Raw genomic sequence first — 21,084 nt, forward strand, 5'->3', positions numbered from 1 at the left:
TCAGGCCTTATAACAAAGTAGTATTAGAGTATTACAGGGTCGTACTGGGGGGCTTGGGGCCAAACGGGGCTACTGCCCCAGGGCCCCCCTGCTGCTCCGGCACACTGCGTCACGTTTGTGCATACGGTGCCGGGTATGTGCGTATGCGCGTCCCCCGACAAAGAGGGGTCGCGCCACTGAGAAACCGATCCAGTCTGACACCGGCCCAGTCTGACACTGGAGTATTGTTTTGTTTTCACGTTTACTATTTTCCCTGTAATAAACTCAGTTAGTTTAAATACAATGAGCATGAGCTCTGTATAAACAACCTCTTCCCTTCAGCCTCTATTGTTTTGGCTCACAGATTAACAGAAGTACTTTATGCAGGGGGATTATCTATGCGCTGGTAATCTGATTAAATTGCTGCAATAAACAAACATGGAGTATCTTAAATTTCCCTGTTTGTCCTAGTTCTTACCTATTATTTAATTATGTTCAGCAGAGGTCCTATTCAGTGAACTCATAATGAACATGGCGTTATACAGCCTCTTGGAATGTGTAAACTTTTAGCCATTTTTTCCACTGAATGGTGATGCTATAGAAGTTATTGTGGTTGAGACGTTGCTAGCCTTACAACTTGTGTTATCCACTCCTCTTGTTTTCCCAGGAGGCATATTTGTTCTATAGACTGCAGGTGAACATTTCCACAAGCTATGACCTGTGCTGCAGACATACCAGCTGTCTGACATGCGATCACTTTTTTAAAGGGGCCATATTGCCTTTTGTGATTAAAATACTGCATATTAAATAATGAAAATGTAATATTTATTGCAGTAAAAGTTGAAAAATAAAGCTTTTCCTCCATATCTGGGATTTGAGCAATTCCAACCCCGCTGCCCAGGGTTGCAGCAGATAATTCTGTGCGTTGTAAATCATTTATGGAGGTTTGAAGTCAAGCCCTTTTGTGAGTTATTCTGTATAAATATATGTTTTGGCAGTTTGATTAATACTTCTATTTCAGTGGGGCAGCTCAACAATATTTACCCCCTTTACGTGAGTCTGTGATTTGTTGGTGTGCACTGGCTATTGTTCTTGCAGTGATATCTGGGTATAACTACAGGCAATGGAATTTATTGTTAATGGTGGGAAGAGGGAATATAACATCCTTTATGACTCAGAGCCAGCACTTAACCTATTCTAGCTCTTTTGCATTCCTACTTACTTTTCTTTCCACTTTGTTCCAGTTTGATTCACATTCCCATCAATGTATTTGTCTTGAGCTTCCTCCCATAACTTACTTGAACTGGTTTTCTTTCCCACCATATGTTGGTCATATTTGCTGTTCCTATGATTCTACTACACATCCGGCATTTGAGATTGCAACCCCCCCCCCCAAACAGTTTCTCAACATTTTAAATCGGTGGCTCCAAAGCTCTTTCCATTGCAAATAAAAAGAAAAGAGGTAGAAATGTAGTGGGGGACTTGGCTTGCATCTATTACCAAGTATAATGTTGCATTATTGCATAGGGACTATTGTTTTGTCATTCAGCTATTACTGCTATTTGACTTCTATTAATGTTCTTTGCACTTTACACCCCATCTAAAAAACAAACGCTCTATTGCCAATAGATTAGCCACAATAGTGCAAGCTACAAGACTATATTAGTTCTACAGAATGCTTTTCCATACCTGAGTAAAAAGCTCTAGAAGCTCTCTGTTTGTTTAGGATAGCAGCTGCCATATTAGCTTGTTGTAACATCACTTCTTGCCTGAGTCTCTCCCTGCTCACTCATAGCTCTGGCCTCAGATTACAGCAGGGAGTGGAGGAGGGAGGGGGAAAAGGGAGGGAGAGAGAAACTGAGCATGTTCAAGCCCTAAACCTGGAGGTTTAAGCTGAAAACAGGAAGTCTGATACAGAAGCCCATGAGTACACAATAGAAGGAAAGAAATGCTGTGTTTCTTTTGACAGAAGACTTGGAGCTGCATTACTTTAAAGGTTTTCTGATGTATTTATATAGACCTTTCTGATAAAGCTTACTTAATTTTAGCCTTTCCTTCTCCTTTAAGGGCAGTGGCACACGCTGCTACTGGGGGGAGATTAGTCGCCAGCGATAAATCGCCTCTTCTTCGGGTGACTAATCTCCCCATAATGCCATCTCGCCGCTAGAATGTAAATCGCCGGCGGGATGGCACTCGGATCACTTTGGCTTCCAAAGTCGCCTGAAGTTTCCTCGTGAAGTAACTTCGGGTGACTTCAGAAAACGAAGCGATCTGAGTGCCATCCCGCCGGCGATTCACGTTCTTGCCGGCCGGAAGGCATAGATTAGTCGCTGAAGAAGAGGCAATTTATTGCTGGGCGACAAATCTCCCCCAGTAGCAGCGTGTGCCACTGCCCCTAAGGCTACAAATGTATTACTTTTTAGTACTCCTCCTTCTGTTTAGGCATCTCCTATTCATATTCTAGTCTTTTCAAATCAATGCATGGTCGTTTGGACCCTAGCAACCAGACTGCTGCCATTGCAAACTGGAGAGCTGCTGAATACAAAGCTAAATAACTAAAACAACACAATAAAAAATGAAAACCAACTACAAATAGTTTGAGCATATCTCTGTCTATGTCCTACTACAGGTAGAGACACACGTGGAGATTCAGGGAGATTAGTCGCCCAGCGACAAATCGCCTCTTCTTCGGGTGACTAATTTCCCTGTAATGCCTTCCCGCCAGCTAGAATCAAAATCGTCGGCGGGATGGCACTAGGAGCGCTTCATTTTCTGAAGTCACCCAAAGCTTCCTCCTGAGGCAACTCTCTGAAAACAATGCACTCCGAGTGCCACCCCGCCGGTGATTTCGATTCTAGTCAGTGGAAAGGCAGTTAGGGGAGATTAGTCCCCCGAAGAAGAGCCGATTAATCGTCGGGCAAATAAATCTCCCCGAATCTCCGTTTGTCTTTGCCCTCAAAGTTGACCAACTCTTGTCCTTTAAGAGCTCCAAGTTCCAAGTCTTTGCCTTCCTTTGGAAACCCTCTATTAATGGTTTTATTACAGCCCTTGGTGAAGGCTGAGTGCTACTAATTTGATGTTCCCCTGGTACAGAAGAGCTGAAATAATAGTTGGCTTGATTGGGTTGAGTGCTAGGGTTGCTAGTACCCCCGTGTAATTCTCACTGAAAGGGGTCAAGTGTCAGGCAATTGATACTGGTGAAATTAACTGCCCGTTGCTAGTGATGAGGCCTGGAATTAAGCTCACGTCCCAGTGTTTCATTATAGTCCCAAGACTCCTAAACTGCATCACCATCTTTGCATTACCCCATTGTTATTTAGACCCCCTCTGTCTTGACTTCCTGAACCTTTTATAAAGATCATATTTTTCCAACCATGTCTTGAGTCTCATAACATCTTCATTTTGCAGCACTGTGTGGGGGAGACGTAAAGAAAGACTCTGGTCATATCCAGTCCCCCAATTACCCTGATGATTACAGACCCAACAAGGCCTGTGTGTGGAAGCTCAGCGTGTCTGAAGGGTTCCATGTCGGAATCTCATTCCAGTCCTTTGAGGTTAGTATCATGGGATAGGGCACTAGTAAAAATCACAGAGGCATTTAACCCAATTAGGTTGACACACCATTGGGTAAAATAATATGGCGATGGGGATTCTCTGAAATGAGCCCTGCATCTTTTCACAAAAGGATTGACCATAATGAAAGATGTACACTTACTGGGTAGTATATAAGAGCGTAAAACATAATTGCAGTATTAGGCTAGGATTAGAGGAGTGGAAGATCATATGTTTAACCTAAGTAAGTACTATTCTCCCAAAATTGGTGGAAAAAAATAAGCTGTTAGTAGATAAATGCAAAATCATATGCCCGTTTAAGATCGCTCATTCTTCCGCCAGATTGAACGGCACGACAGTTGCGCGTATGATTATCTGGAGATCCGAGATGGCAGCTCAGAATCCAGCCCACTGATTGGCCGTTTCTGTGGTTACGACAAACCAGATGACATTAAAAGCTCAACCAACCAGCTGTGGGTTAAATTTGTGTCCGATGGTTCCATCAACAAGGCTGGCTTCTCTCTTAATTACTTCAAAGGTCAGTAGGATTAATTCACCTATACTGTGATTAGAATAATAAAATAGGGCATTTGTGTAGATGCCAGCATACAGTATATACATTGGTCCTGTTATTATTGTGCCAGGGCTACCAACTATGGCTTCACATAGTGAGTGGTAATGATGTGCCCGTGGTTGGACATTGTCTTCACAAGTCTTTTCACCACAGAGGGGCCTTTATACTTTTCATCATGTGATATGTTTCTGAGTTATTGATTCTACCCAAGATATGTCCTACTGAGGTTCCATCTAGTCCCAGGACCAATTTCTTATTTACTTAGCTACTATCTACTCTTAATAAGTCCTTAAAAATACATAACTCAAATTACGAGATCTGAAAATGTCTTTTTTTAGTATCAGTTGCTATTGTTGTTAAAATAAACTTCCCTTTCCCCCTTTCCATTCATGATGCCTTTTCCCACAGAGGTGGATGAATGTTCCCGTCCTAATAATGGAGGATGTGAGCAGCGTTGTGTAAACACTCTGGGCAGCTACAAGTGTGCCTGTGATCCTGGATATGAGCTGGGACCGGACAAGAAATCGTGTGAAGGTGAGAGTTCAAGAGCTTCGTTCCACCCATCACTGCATAGCAGACATCTGGGCAGAGTTTTAACAGTAGTCTTCTTTCCTTTTCACCGTAGCTGCCTGTGGTGGGTTTCTAACCAAACTAAATGGCTCAATCACCAGCCCAGGATGGCCAAAAGAGTATCCTCCAAACAAAAACTGCGTCTGGCAACTGGTAGCCCCAACCCAGTATCGCATTTCACTCAAGTTTGATCAGTTTGAGACAGAAGGCAATGACGTAAGTGGAAGCCTGTCCCACTAGCATAGAAACATAAAACCCAAACAACACAGTTGATCTCTACGTTATGAGATACAAACTCTATTGCTCACAATCTCTTAGATTTTATGATGCTCTTATCCAGGGTTCCCCAACCTTTTTTTTTTTACCCGTGAGCCACATCCAAAAATAAAAAGAGTTGGGGAGCAACACAGGAATGCTAAAACTTCTTGGGATAGCCAAATAAGTGCCGTGATTGGCTATTTGGTAGCCCCTATGCAGACTGTCAGCCTAAAGGAGGCTCTGTTTGGAAGTACACATGATTTTTATGCAACCAAAACTTACCTCCAAGCCTGAAATTCAAAAATAAGCTCCTGCTTTGAGGCCACTGGGAGCGACACCCAAGGGGTTGGTGAGAAACATGTTGCTCGAGAGCTACTGGTTGGGGATCACTGTTCTTATCTATGTTCCCTAGTGTCATGCATACATTTGTTGACTTGTAGCATGACATAGGCGGACCAGTGGCTTACTTTATTATCCACATATATGTCCCCGGGGCACTATCTGCAAGGGGTTTGCATGCTGTCCCAGCATCCTCCAGTTTCTTCCCACACTCAACATACAATAGCATACAGACAGGTTCATTGGCTCCTGATACAATTGTCCATTATGTGATAGGGACCTTCGACTGGGGCAGGGACAGATCTGAACGATGTATAATCTCTGTAAAGAATAATAATCAGTGGGGCTCATTTATTAACACTGGGCAAATTTGCACCTGGGCAGTAATCTATGGCAACCAATCAGATAATTGCTTTCATTGTTCAACCTGCAGCTGGCTGAAAAAAGCTAATCACTGATTGGTCACTACGAGTTACTGCCCATGTGCAAATTTGCCCAGTGTTTATAAATGAGCCCCATTGACTCCAGCAGTATAAATTCCAAAACTGATAAGCCTTTTTAATATATCCCCAAAAACAAAATGTACAACTTGAAGGCCAGTTGGAAGTGTTCTAACACTACCAGCCTACATCAAAGTAAAATTTAAAATTGCACATCTGCATTAACTCCTTGTTAATTTCCATGTCCATTTCTACACTTGCTGAAAGATACACGACTTTCTCCTTTTGTATTTTCTCTTTTTTTACCTGCTCAGGTGTGCAAATATGATTTTGTGGAGGTTCGCAGCGGCCTGACCTCAGACTCCAAATTGCACGGGAAGTTCTGTGGTACCGAGCTCCCGGCAGTGATCACCTCCCAGTACAATAACATGCGCATTGAGTTCAAATCCGATAACACTGTGTCTAAGAAAGGTTTCCAAGCTAATTTCTTCTCAGGTGAGCCCCTTAACTGCACGCTGCTCTCACCTCCTTTCCCCTCCTTAAACTTTGCACCCGGGATGTCTGGTCTGTGACACCCCATAAAAACTAAGGTAATGTTTGTTATGAGATGATGACATCTGATTCTTTGTCACCTGCCTGCCTTGCTTAGGAATGTCATCATTTCCATCACATTGCAATAGGGAAAATGTGTAGTTTGTGGCTTAGAAGTTATAAATCAAAAGTTAGTCTCAGCTTTTAAAGAAGGTCAGGGAAACAAGACAAGTTGAAGGGAACTAAGGGCTGATCTGCGATTTCCCATCCAGGGTATCTAAGAGACACATATAGCAGTAGTTGTGGGACGTGCAAGTATCCATCACCCTGACACAATTGTGCACTATATGGCCTCAAGTATGTGGACACCTACCTGTCCAACAACTCATTCAAGGTGTCTTTACATGAAGTTAGTCCTCCCTTTGCTGCTAAACAACCTCTACTCTTCTGGGAAGGTTTCCCCTAGATATTGGAACATTGTTGATGGAATTTGGTTCAAGTCATATGTAAGGCCTGGGGAACTGATGTTGGACTAACTTCAGCATTCCAGGTTATCCAGACAGGTGGTAAGTGATGTTGAGGCGCCGGCAAGTCAAGTTCCTTAAAGGGATACTGTCATGGGAAAGAAATATTTTTCAAAATGAATCAGTTAATAGTGCTGCTCCAGCAGAATTCTGCACTGAAATCTATTTCTCAAAAGAGCAAACAGATGTTTTTATATCCAATTTTGAAATCTGACATGGGGCTAGACATATTGTCAATTTCCCAGCTGCCCACAGTCATGTGACTTGTGCTCTGATAAACTTCAATCACTCTTTACTGCTGTACTGCAAGTTAGAGTGATATCCCCTCCCCTTTTCTCCCCCCAGCAGCCAAACAAAAGAACAATGGGAAGGTAACCAGATAGCAGCTCCCTAACACAAGATAGATCTAAGAACAGCACTCAATAGTAAAAACCCATATCCCACTGAGACACATTCAGTTACATTGAGAAGGAAAAACAGCAGCCTGCCAGAAAGCATTTCTCTCCTAAAGTGCAGGCACAAGTCACATGACTGGGGGCAGCTGGGAAATTGACAAAATGTCTATCCCCATGTCAGATTTCAAAATTGAATATAAAAAAAATCTGTTAGCTCTTTTGAGAAATGGACTTCAGTGCAGAATTCTGCTGGAGTAGCACTATTAACTGATGCGTTTTGAAAAAAAACTATTTTTTTATGGATCTTTGTGCATGCGTACATTATCGTGCTGAAACAGGAAGAGGTCTTACCCAAACTATTGCTACAAAGTAGGAAGCACAGAATATAGTCCTGCGCTGGTTCAATCTAGAGATGCACCGAATCCGGGATTCATCCAGGATTAGGCCTTTTTCAGCAGGATCCTTCTGCTTGGCCGACGACAGACCCATGCCCGACTTGGACCCGCAGACCTGCAAGCCAACACTCACCCGCAACCCACTATGACACACCACCCAGGCCCACTATCCAGCCCACAAACTTTTACCCTGAAGTTACATCGCATGGGACCCTATTCCGCTACCACAAACTCAGTAGAGGGTAGGAAGGACCAAATTTCTGCCCAAAACCCGACCACTTTGGGGGTATTCTGCGCGTACCCAACCCGATGCAGGGCTCTAGCATAAAATTGTCAAAATGATATCTGTATAATATAGTGGCACCTGTGTTGGGGTGTTCAGATACTGCTGACCATATTGTGTACAAGGTGCAAATGCAAGTACCCACAGTGACCACAGAAACCAATACGCTTTGGCCAGGCCAGCGCAAGTTGAGTTGTCCAAACGGCAGCAGAGGTAGGAATAAAGGATAGGCACACACACACTTGAGATTCTGACTGACTAGCGAGGGCTTGAACTGACTTGTAAGACCGAACTGATGCAAAGCGGACAATAATGAAGGAATGTATTAACAAGCAAAAAGGCTGTTCCGGGTCTGGTAATCCATAGCAACCAAGGAACGGTTATCATTTACTGGTGTTGCAATTGGAAAAATGTAATTAAACTTCTGATGCTTGCTGAGGGTTTCTAGACCTGGAGAAACTTTACATCTGTTAATCAAATGGTATTCAAAAGTCGGTAGCTATGCAGAGTCACAACACAATGAGGCCATAATAATTGCTTGATGATAAAATACTTTCTCTAGGGGTGAAGGGTATATAGGGCTTAAATCTGTGCTGGCCTGCATCTCTCGGTATGGCTGCATGTGGAGCTTGGCATGGAGGCGCATGATGTCCCCTTTCTTCCTGCACGATTTCTTGGATGGTCACAAGTAAATGGTTACCCCTATCCCCGAAGCACTCCTTTCTTTGTCCGCCTCTCCCAATTTCCACCATTTTTTTAATCATTCCATCTTGAAATCACTGCATTTTCTGCCTGTTTCTTGCTTTTATCTCTTTCCCCTAAATATGCTTTCACATGCTTTCCACATATTCCTTGCCTGGCATATTTTCTGCGACCATCCCTCCATCACAGTCTTTTCTACACATGCCTCTGTCTCTCCTCCGATCCTCCCTTTCTCCCCCCTCTGTCATTACAGAGAAGAAGAACAACGTTCAGAAGTTACAACAGCAGAATGAAGTGAACCGGGGGCAGCAGCAGAACCAGGCTCCCAAAAGGGGCCGACCACGAATGAGACTCCGAACTATGAGAAAGACTCGTCCTCCTTAACGACAGCCCCACCTTTTCTTCCTGCCATCCTTAAACAACCCATACACATGTCTTCCTTCTGCCCCCCCCCACCCCAAATCCTGTCCAACCTCCTTTACTCTTATCCGTCCGGCACCCTCAACCCACAATAAAGCCCTAACCAAGAAAGGGGTATCACTCTTCCCTTCAGAGACGTTATGGGACTGGTGTGTGCTTGGTGGGAGGTCTTGTTGTTTATCTTTTTTTATTATTATTTTAGTAAATAAAGATTTATTTTTATCATTTTTTTTTAACCATCAGCATCAGTACATTAATGATTTGGATGACCAGGGGCAGACAAAATTGAGGGAAGGGGTGCTTCAGGGGCATTTCTGCTTCTCATTTCTATGGGGGGGCTTGGCCTTTATCAGGTAATGGTGGTATATACATGTATGGGAGGGGAGCGTGTGCTGGGAGGTGACGGGTGTTCACGCAGTATCTTCCATCCATGCACTCCACTGGCCCCTGTGCTACTCTGCTCTCTATGTGGTGCTCCCCTCTATCCCTCAGGTAATGGTGGTGGAAGTGCTGTATGGGGCGGGTGGCTGGGGGAAACCGGAAGTTACTTTTTCAGTCCATTCTCCCTTCTAGCACGCTGAATGTGCTCTTTACTTTGTGTTTCAGATAAGGACGAATGTTCCCAGGATAATGGGGGGTGTCAGCACGAGTGTACAAACACACTGGGAAGCTATATCTGCCAGTGTCGAAGTGGCTTCACCTTGCATGAAAACAAGCACGACTGCAAGGAGGGTAACTGATCCATTCATGACTTCTTCACGAGGCCCCTTGTTTTGTTTATTTTCTTTGTCCCTTATGTTATGTGTACCATTATACCATCCGATTTGCAAAAAAACATTGGGTCTCTGGGGCAAATGAATGTAGCACCAATGTTGGAAAGGGGTATACTGTGCCTTTAAATAATGTGCCTTTAACTAGGAAAATATTTTAAAGGATGTATAGTAAACTATAAAAATACGTGAATGTAAAATTTGTGAGGGTGCTGTTTACATTCATTATTTTTTTTTTTGTAATTCCACGATATTAAAGGATACATGTCCTGTTAATATGAATGAATTTTGTTACAACAGCGCCACCTGCTGGTCATTTCCCACCAGTCTGACCACCAAGTAGTCAAGTAAGTTTTTAGGAGAAAGAAAGAGGCTGCTCTGATGTTCTTCTGCTTAGGAAAAACATTAAGAAACCTTTCTTAAATCTTTCCTAAGCAGAAGAACATCAGAGCAGCCTCTTTCTTTCTCCTGACAACTTCCTTGATTACTTGGTGGTCAGACTGGTGGGAAAATGACCAGCAGGTGGCGCTGTTGTAACAAAATTCATTCATATTAACAGGACATGGATCCTTTAATTAATATCTTGGAATAGAAACAATAAATTAATAATGAATGTACAAGTGCTCAGAATAGCACCCTCATCAATTTTATATTCACTTATTTTTAATATTAACGTATCCTTTAAGCATCTTTCCAATACACTATAAATGAATCATTCCTTTTAAATGGAATTCAAGTTAAAATAACTACTTTTAAAAGCAGTATCTTTCTGCCCCATAGAATTAGAATAAACGTTTGCCTATGATAACACCACCATAATTTCATTTGGTGTCTTCAAAATGTTTAGGTCATCTGCGAATCTGACATAATGGGCAGTTTCTGCAGTTTGGTGGATTTTTATAAGTCACTGTCCCATTTAAAGGGTATATAAAATCAGTAGTTTACGGCATTGCATTGTTATATGTACTGTTAAAGTATTTAGGCACAAGTGAAATATATAAAACCACCTTCTGTATCCATGGCCAGGCCCTTTCCGTGAAGTTCATTTAGTTCTGAATCCATAATGACTTTAAAGCTTTAAAGGGCATGTAAAGGCAAAAAAATAAAACCCCATTTTTACTTTCTTCAATGAAAAAGAAACCTATTTCCAATATACTTTAATTAAAAAATGTGTACCATTTTTATAAGAAACCTGACTGTATGCAGTGAAATTCTCCCTTCATTTACTGCTGTGGATAGGAATTGTCAGATGGTCCCTAACTGCTGAGCAGGGAAACAATCATACTTATGAACAGCAGGGGGAGCCCCCGCCTTACTTCCCAGCCATGCAGAACTCAAGCAGCTTTGTTTATGACGATTCCTAAGCAGCCCAGACCACACTGAACATGTGCACAGTCTTAGTCTTGCAAAGCTGTTTAACAAAGTTACAAGATGATGACCCCCTGTAGCCAACTTTGAAAGCATAAATTATTTGTTTGATTAGGCTTGTGGTGCAGTAAGTTCATGTTTATATTTAGTATAAAAATACAGCATTTCTAGCCTTATTCTATTTTAGACTTTACATGCCCTTTAAAAAAATAACATAAGACCATCTTTTTTTTTTTTTTTTCCATATGTATTACATAGGATGATATTTTTTTTTGGATTTTCTTCAGAATCTAAAATGTAAATAAGGGGTTTGGATTTGGATTGATATTCAAATTTGATATCAAGTGACAATATATTTCTCTCTTTTTTTTTATATTGAATATATATATTTGTAATTGTTCTATTCCTTGGCCATATTTGACAAAGTATCCAGAACTATTTGCAGTTACACTGTCAGCTGACTATGAATTCTTCTTCTAGCTGGTTGTGACCATAAAGTGACGGGCAGCACTGGGACCATCTCGAGCCCTAACTGGCCGGATAAGTACCCAAGCAAGAAGATTTGCACTTGGCAAATTACAGCCACACCAGGCCATCGTGCCAAACTGGTGAGATAATTGTATACACACATATATATATACACAATATAACTATTATTACGCTAATAACGCTTCTTGCATGTCTTGGGATATGGGAGGTTTCAGACAAGGAATCTTTCCAAAACATGTAGAGCCATTCTCTAAGGATGTTAAAAAACATTTAAAAATAAAACATTATCGGATTATTTTGCCACAAAGTTCCCATAGAGTATGAGGTGCAGTTTTATTGCAGAAAAAAGGAACAATAAGAATGGTTTGCTTAAAGTGGTTGTTCACCTTCCAAATACTTTTTTCAGTTCACTTGTTTTCAGATTGTTCCCCAGAAATAGTCTTTTTTCAATTACCGGTACTCTCCTTTTTTTTTTTTTTTACTGTTTTTCCAAAATGTAAGTTTAAAGTTGAATGTTCGTGTCTCTTATGTTTGAGTCTGGCAGCTCAGTAATTCAGGTGCAGACTCTGAACTGTTACAATTTTGCAACATTGAGTTGATCCATTTCTCAGCAGCATCTCTGGAGTATTTGCAACTATTGTATGAATTCTAACAGCTGCCTGTAATGAAAGCCAGAGATTCTGCTCAGCAGGGACAAAGATAACAAATGTATCAGTTTACAGGGTCGGCGACCCCCCTCCCAGAGCTGCTTTAGAAGGTGAAAAATACACTTCAATATTAGAAAAACTATGACAGATAGAAAATAGAAAGTAATTGAAAAAAGTCATTATTTCTGGTGATCTATCTGAAAACAACTAGTTGTTTGAAGGTGAACAACCCCTTTAAAGAGGAAAATGGCATTTCTTATCTTGGAGCCTTTGGGATAATCAGTTTCTGGATAATAGATTCCAAACCTGTAATGCCTCTTCCATTTTTAACCCCCCCTAATGTCTCATCTGTTCATCTCTTGTTTTCACCTATTCTTCCAGACTGTGTCTGAAGTGGACCTGGAGTCCCACCAAGAGTGTCTGTATGACCATGTGGAGGTGTATTCAGGATGTGATGCTCAGTCTCCTGCACTCAATCGCTTCTGTGGCAGTAAGATTCCAGATCCCATTATTTCTCCTGGCAACACCATGTTCCTAAAGTTCATGTCTGACAACTCGGTGCAGAAGAGAGGCTTCCTAGGAGAACTATCATCAGGTCAGTCAACTGACTCTACATTTAATGATATACGTTAAGGAGCAGCATGATTTCCTGCTGCCATAGAGTAGCTCCTCAAGTATCCCAGATGTATGGAATGAATTATAAAGATAAATGTGAATGATAATTTCACCAGACCCCAAATTGCTCAACAACTCCACTATCAACTTTTGCAAGGTGATAGTAAATCTCTGGCATTCTTGTATTTTACATTGGTAATGATCTGGGCTGTTTGTGACCGAGCCTGGTCACCCAATGCTGGACAGACCCATCTCTTACATCTGCAGCATCTGGATTATCTGGGCAGAGGAAGCCATATTGACTGCTAATTACAGAGCTTGCAATCTGTCTCTCAGAAGTAAAGTCAGCCTTCCTGTTTTCAGACCTTAAAGGGATACTGTCATGGAAAAAAAAAATTCAAAATGAATCAGTTAATAGTGCTGCTCCAGCAGAATTCTGCACTGAAATCCATTTCTCAAAAGAGCAAACAGATTTTTTTATATTCAATTTTGAAATCTGACATGGGGCTAGACATATTGTCAATTTCCCAGCTGCCCCAGGTCATGTGACTTGTGCTCTGATAAACTTCAATCACTCTTTACTGCTGTACTAGATCTAAGAACAACACTCAATAGTAAAAACCCATGTCTCACTGAGACACATTCAGTTACTTTGAGAAGGAAAAACAGCAGCCTGCCAGAAAGCATTTCTCTCCTAAAGTGCAGGCACAAGTCACATGACCAGGGGCAGCTGGGAAATTGACACAATGTCTAGCCCCATGTCAGATTTCAAAATTGAATATAAAAAAATCTGTTTGCTCTTTTGAGAAATGGATTTCAGTGCAGAATTGTGCTGGAGTAGCACTATTAATGGATTCATTTTGAAAAAAATTTTTTTCCCATGACAGTATCCCTTTAAGGTTTGAAAACAGGAAGGCTGACTTTACTTCTGAGAGACAGATTGCAAGCTCTGCAATTAGCAGCGTTTTGAAAAAAACATGTTTTCCGATGACCGGATCCCTTTAATGTTACATGAGTTCTGAGAGAAGACATACCGTATACATTTATTATAGGTGACTACATGTCACCCTCGCAGGAATGCCATCTGAGGCAGAATTCAATATGTTGTAGGTGAGTCTTGAAATAAGCTCAGATGCTTTGTCCACCTTCAGATAATGTTACTTCTGGGATTATAAGGATGTCACTAGTCTACAATGAGGTCAACTCTAGTTTTATGAAAGGCCATCGGGCACTGGGTTAGGCACTGCAGATAAAGCAGGTGTGGGTTGGATGGAGTAGTAGGTCCAAGCAGGTAAAAATGCAGGTTATGGGTCTTGGGGGCAGGTCTACCCATTTAGACCCACACAGGTCTGTAACATGAAGCAAGCAAGTCATTTTAGCTTAAAAATTTGCAGTTGGACATTCTTTTTTCCTTAATATAAGTCCTTGCTCCCCATCTGAATTATATACACATGATTTACTGCCAGTGAGATTTTTTTCTCCATGCAAATATTAATGTTCTTTAGTCAACTGCAATGATGAACATGAAACAAATCGTTCAAAATGTGGTCATGCGCAAAATTTCCACATACCACTTAATTTAGGGAGTAAAGTGGGAACCACCTATTGCCATCTGTTTTTTTTTTTGTGGAACAACATGAGCAAGGAACAGGGGAAAGATACATATTAGTCACACTGTAGCTATGCCGTGTTTATATTATGTCTGCCTCATAAGTGACCAGTATTATCATAAGAATGGATATGTTGTAATAATGACCTCCAGATAATATACACATATGTAGTTTGACTTTTACGAGAGTTTGTAATTGCGTCGGCCGCATATCCTAATTTCTAATCATTACTGGATTCTCAACTGTTATTACCCACCCAACAGTTACGTGATGCAAGCAGCATTCAAATGAACTGCAAACAGACACATCACCTATCACGGCATGTTTTTTTGTTTTTTAGACTGAATTGTATCATGTTTAAAGGGGCCCTTCACCTTTAAATGGACTTTTGGCACGATGTAGAGCGTGATATTAAGAGACAATTTGCAATGAAAGCTGGAGAGAGTCTGAAATATAAGCCAAATCATTCAAAAACTTTAAAAGAAAGAAAAAAATAAAATAAAACCTAATTGAAAAACTGCTTAGAGTGAGCTAATCTATAAAAAAAAGTCAAAGTTAAGATGGACTACCCCTTTAATAGTAATAAAATGAAAGGGAGAGAAGCGAAAGAAAGAGGAGAGAGGAGGAAGGAAAAGAAGATTGGCTACATGCATAGATTAGTTAGTGGATGTGGCTGGTGACTGAAGCCAAGGAGACCAGAAGTTTTCTGGGGCTTTATCTCATTAGATAGGTCTCGTCAATCCATTTTACTAAAGCTGGCCATAGATGTTGAGATTTTTAAAAGATCAGATCCTGATCGTGAGACCACGATCTTCTCAGAACGATCGTACCATCGTACGAATTTACCATCAACTAAAAAGACCAATTTGCCACATAGATAAATTGCACTGGGACCGACAAAGATTTTTTGACCAGGCCGATCAATTTCCTGACAGATGTCAGCCAAAAAATTGTAAGATGTACGATCGTTCGAATCCCACTAAACGCACGATAATTTCGAGGGATCGGTCGGGCTTCCCTAAAATCGGTCGTTCGGCAAGAAGAATCGTCGTGTCTATGGGGAGCTTACTGTATCCATTTGGAAAGCAATGATGGTGATCGGCCCATCCAGTTTAACCATAACATAACAACAAACCCATAAGCATCTGGAGTTGTTTTGGGCACCAGGGAGTCAAACAGGCCCAAGTCAAGTCCATGTGACAGCCTTCTGAAATTCTGCAGAATCTGTCTGTTAAGATTTTATTTTTTAATAATCCCTCTAAAATGACTCTAAACAGCTTCTGGAATATGATACCTTTCTCCCTGCAATCAGATTTATTTTGTTTTTCTATTGGGGCAGAGACACACATTCAGATTCAGGGAGATTTAGTCACCCGGAGATATATCGCCTCTTCTTCGGGGTGACTTATCTCCCTGAACTGCCTACCGCCGGGTAGAATCTAAATCGCCGGTGGGATGGCTTTGTTTTCCATAGTCGCCTGAAGTTTCCTCGTGAGACAACTTCGGAAAACGAAGAGCTCAGAGTGCCATCCCGCCGAAGAAGAGATTTGTTGCTGGGCGATTAATCTTCCTGAATCTGAGCGTGTGTCTCTGCCCTTACAAACAGCTCAACTGCAGCTCTTTTAGTTACTTCCTTGTCTAGAGAAAAGCTCTGTCCCTTAGGGACAGGCCACACTAGGAGTTTTGGGGAGATTTGATCGCCTGTCGACTAATCGCCTCATTTTTGCGGCGACCAATCTCCCCAAATGCCGTCCCTCGGACGACTTCGGAAAACGAATCACTGCGTGTGATTAGCGCCAGCGTTTTTTTTTTTCATTTTAGCTGGCGCAGAGTGAGGGAAGGCGTTTGGGGAGATTGGTCGCCGCGACCAAATCTCCCCAAAACGCTCAGTGTGGCCTGACCCTTATGCTTTGAGTACTCCTTATCTCTCTGACTATGAGGATCTCAAAGAGGTGCCTACTGGGTGTGCTCGCTCCCTCTGCTCCAATGGAAATCAGTCAGGCATGCGCAGTCGGCACCTTTTTGAGGTTTGAGGTTGGTGAGAAAAGGAGTGCTGAGAAAGCAAAAGGGGAGGAGCTTCACGCTAGACAAGGCAGTTACCTTCAATAGCTGCAGTTGAACTGACTGTAATGGAGAAGCTAAATACAACTGAACGCAGAAAAAGGTTGTTATTCTGGAAGCTGTATTTTTAGAGTAAAAAAAGTAAGGTTTCTTTTTTAGTCCAATTAGCAATATCATTCCATGCCTTTTCAGCAGAATCAAGCACTGGTGGTAGTTTTTTTTCTAGTCCTTTATATACTTCATTGTCTAAGCTTTCAATTGAGGTGAGAAATAAAGCTTCAAGGCCTGAGGACGAATATCAAATATTTTCATCCCAGTATGTAAAACAAGCTTCGCATGCTAGTTAACTGCTCAATAATACAACCACAAATTACCTGAAAGTAATATATAAAAAGATTCCTGGTATCCATAAACCCTAAAAATTTCCTTTATGTGATCATAGTATAATTTTAACATAGAGAAGTGAACACACTAACCAGTCCCAGGCTGTTTTATGTAGACATTTGTATGTTGGTGGCAGGTCAGATGTGTGTAGCTATGTAACGTTGCATCTTTCTTTCATAGTTTGCGGTGGGACTCTTCATGCAGAAGTCCGTACTCAGGATCTGTACTCCCACGCCAAGTTTGGGGATGACACACACCCTTCTGGCACAGAGTGTTTGTGGCACATTGTGTCGGAGGCTGGGTATGGTGTGGAGCTGGTCTTTCAGAGCTTTGAGTTAGAAGAAGAACCAGACTGTGGATATGATTACATGGAATTGTATGATGGTCCAGATGAGGGAGCCCCCCGTCTGGGGAGGTACTGCGGGTCAGGGGTAAGTACTGAACTACAACACATTTGTCTTGGTTTTACACTGCAGCTATTCTCTTCACTGATTTATGCTGTGTTGCTTTTGGGCTCTGTATCTTATAAACCAACTTAATTAGGTACATAGTGTTTGCTGGCAGTTTGACAGCAATTCAAACATGTATATCTGAAATTATTTATCCCAATGAGCCTAAGTGAGATCTCAGTAAGTTTACAGAACTGGAATATCAAAGTAACATAGTAAGTTAGGTTGAAAAAAGACACACGTCCATCAAGTTCAACCAACTCTATTTTAACCTGCCAGTTGATCCAGAGGAAGGCAAAAAAACCCATCTGAATCCTCTTCAATTTGCCTCATTGGAGGAAAAAATTCCTTCCTGACTCCAAAATGGCAATGGGACCAGTCCCTGGATCAACTAGTACTATGAGCTATCTCCCATAACCCTGTATTCCCTCACTTGCTAAACACAATCCAACCCCTTCTTAAAGCTATATAATGTATCCGCCAGTACAACTGGTTCAGGGAGAGAATTTAATATATCTACAGCAAGCCTTTTTAACACCCTTATTTAAAGGACAAGAAAAGGTAGAAACCAGGCTGATTCTTTTCTTTCCATTGTACTTTCAATCACCATGTTGCCATATTCTTCCAGTACCCCAGCATTCTGGTTGAGAAAGAGGTATGGTACGTAATTAATTTGCTGATTTCTGTACTATGCATGCACCAATACAAAGGATGCTGGGGCAACAGTAGAGTATGGCAGTATAGCTCTGAGAAGGAAAGTGCATTTTTTGAAGAAGATGAGTGCAAGCCTGGTTGTCGCTTGTAAGCCACTCAGATCAATGGGAGTGGTAACTAACAAAATGCAGATGGTCCAGTGGTGACTTTTATACCACTTGCATATTGAGTTTTATTATTTACCTTAAAGTTGAATCTCTTGACTACCCTGTGTCTAATTCAATCCTAATATGTCGCCCACAGCCCCCGGAGGAGGTGTACTCTGCTGGCGATGCATTGACCATCAAGTTTCACGCAGATGATACAATCAATAAGAAGGGATTCCACGTACGATATACCAGCACCAAATTCCAGGACACTCTGCACGCTCGCAAGTGACATCCCTAAAACATTAGTTCCCCAAAGCTCATACATAGGACCCAGCATCTGTCTGTGGGGACAACTCCTGAAGTGCAGGATCCCCCAAAACAAGATCTGCATGTGTGAGGCCCCCAAACCCCACTATGCAGAATTATTGACAGGCAAAAGCCTCAGGGATATGCAAGGGCACCAACATTTGAGACATATAATGCCATAATATTTTACTTGGTATTCACCGCTACATACCTTGACACACATTTGATGTCCGTTACACACACTTTGAGATAAGCTCACACTGCCTCATAGACCATATGTCTGTAGCATATAAATACTGCCTCTTGTGGGGCCCGGTGAAAATTCTGGTTAGGAATATAATAGGGAGCTGGCCACTGCCTCTGATGTTCTTCTCTTACAAGCTCGGAACAATCAGATTCTATTATCTACCCACTGATAGCGGTCGGGACTTGACCCCGCTGACTTTATCTCCTGGACCTTTTAACTTGTGCCTTTTAATGTTTAACATTTATTGATTTTTAGGGATGTACCGAATACCACTATTCTAGGATTTGGCCGAATCTCGATTCCTTTGAGAAAGATTTGGCCGAATACCAAACCGAATCCAAACCCTAATTTGCATGTGTGAATTAGGGAAACGAGGGGGAAAGAGAGTAAAAGGATTAAAAACCCTTTGAATTCCTTGTTTGTGTGATGAAAAGTCACAAGATTTTTTGGATTTGGTTCAGCCAGGCACTTGGATTCGGCTGAATCCGAATCCTGCTGAAAAAGGCCAAAACTCGAACCGAATCCTGGATTCAGTGCATCCCTACTAAATTTTAAATTATTTACATTACCGTAGACCAATCCTTGTACCCAAGTTCATGTCCCTTACGCTTTCCTTCCAAAAATATGACTTGCCACACAATCTGTTCGACTAGGTCTTATGCCTTTACCTGGAGTCTTCTGTTTTTTACACTTTACAGTAGATCCCAGTAGTTCCCAGACTGATGTTTTGTTATCCTTACAGTAGCATAGGTCAAGGGAAATTCTCTGCATCTCTGCGCTATTACTAATTAATCCATGGTGCTTTGAGGATATCCACAATATCCCTATTGATGGTGGTTCCCAAAGACATGGAGGTTTGGGAACCACTGTCCTACACTCAATCCTTCTTAGTTTCCTTTATATCTTTGACCCTGATCACTACCATGTTTTAAAGACATTGACCTGTTTCAACCGGGTTGCAGACAAATAACCTTTATACCCCCTCTCCATAATGTGTTTCTCTGAAATTCCACCAGGATTGTCATTGCTAACTATGGACTCATTAAAGATGGACACCACTGTGTTTCTGAGTGTTGGCAAATTACTTTACTCACTGTGAGCATCCAGGTGTCAACATCTGCCAAAAGGCTAGCTAAAGCAGGGTCTATACCTGTGTGTATATGGCTGTGAATGGATGAATGGATGGACAAGATATAAACCCTGAATCAACCAGTGGTTGTTTGGATATCGGCTTTCCAGTACACATATGATGGTAGGCAAGGGGCAGATAGTTGCCTTGCAAAACAAGAAGTGAATTATTTAAGAGCATTGCTTCTATTATGCCTCAGCTCCTGCAGTTTTTTTTTATAGATATCTTTATTTAACAGGTTTTCTGCTTAGTAAATTTAGGTTTTTCTTAGGTGGTTTTCGGATTTTGATTGTTTGGAGACTTGTATGCATTATATCCTTACTTTTTTGCTTACACTTCTGACAATATAAACCTCCTTTTTGGGGGGCTACCAGATCTTGGACTAAAGGCTTCAACAATGTCCTGGCTCCTGATGATGTCAGTAGGAAGCAAAAGAAATTGCCCAAACAGACCGTTAATTCGATGACATTAAAGTCAAGAGTGAGAGAGGTCAAGTGACCTTAATTTGTCTAATTTTTGAGGTCACTGACAACAAACAATGTTTCAGGCCCAAACCTAGCCTTTTTTTCACTTTGATTCTTGGATGGTGCTGTGACCTCAGCCATTATTTATTTAGCCAGTTGACAAATGGACAACTTGAAACGGGCACCTGTTTACTCTAAAAAGGAGACGAGTGGTGAGTGATGACCAATTGCATTGTAGTGTTGAAGCTTAGTCAGGAAGGAATCATTCCGTTTAGAAAAGTGGTAGCCAAAGGCAATAGAAGAAACCGGAGAGGCCAGATAGTGGAAAATTCCAAGCCCACCCCAACAGCCTGTAGTTGTCAGGTCTTCCAACCCTTCAGCCACACGCTTTAAAAAATGTATTGAATATAATAGTTTGAATACTTCGGGACAACTGGATTGCATTTTGTTCCATAGGGTTTCAGACATTTCAATTCAGATAACTAAGAGGTCCACTAAGCTAGCTCACATCAGATATGGTCACAGCTAGGACTGCATAGTGTACCAGACTCAGGATGGACAAGTCATGTCTGTCATCAAATAAGCTCCAGATCCAGTGATACCATCATGTGTGGCCAACTTTGGTTCACATCTTCTGCATATAGTCATCAGTTGGCTGAAAAAATACGAAACTTATCTGCACATTGATTTTGACTCGTAACTGCTGGTGTACCCCAAGTGCAATAAACCCCTAATATAAAATATTTGTGTATGCTTCTGATTGGATGATATTTATAGGTA

At 41.5% G+C, this 21,084-nt stretch overlaps 1 protein-coding gene across 2 annotated transcripts in view; it reads left to right on the plus strand.

Annotated features, from left to right (window-relative positions):
• Positions 1-19,774, plus strand: part of bmp1.L (bone morphogenetic protein 1 L homeolog) — a 57,243-nt gene extending 37,469 nt beyond the window's left edge. Inside the window, exons 11-20 of one of the 2 annotated variants that reach the window (XM_018250790.2) lie at positions 3,388-3,533; positions 3,874-4,069; positions 4,514-4,639; positions 4,731-4,891; positions 6,027-6,207; positions 9,569-9,694; positions 11,581-11,708; positions 12,618-12,831; positions 17,087-17,337; positions 18,313-19,774. In XM_018250790.2, coding sequence (XP_018106279.1) covers positions 3,388-3,533; positions 3,874-4,069; positions 4,514-4,639; positions 4,731-4,891; positions 6,027-6,207; positions 9,569-9,694; positions 11,581-11,708; positions 12,618-12,831; positions 17,087-17,337; positions 18,313-18,447 — 1,664 coding nt within the window. In that variant the 3' untranslated portion in view covers positions 18,448-19,774. 2 annotated transcript variants of the gene reach the window in all.
• Positions 19,775-21,084: the final 1,310 nt, after the last annotated feature.

The sequence above is a fragment of the Xenopus laevis genome, chromosome 3L (assembly GCF_017654675.1).
Source record: "Xenopus laevis strain J_2021 chromosome 3L, Xenopus_laevis_v10.1, whole genome shotgun sequence".
Classification (NCBI taxonomy): domain Eukaryota; kingdom Metazoa; phylum Chordata; class Amphibia; order Anura; family Pipidae; genus Xenopus; species Xenopus laevis.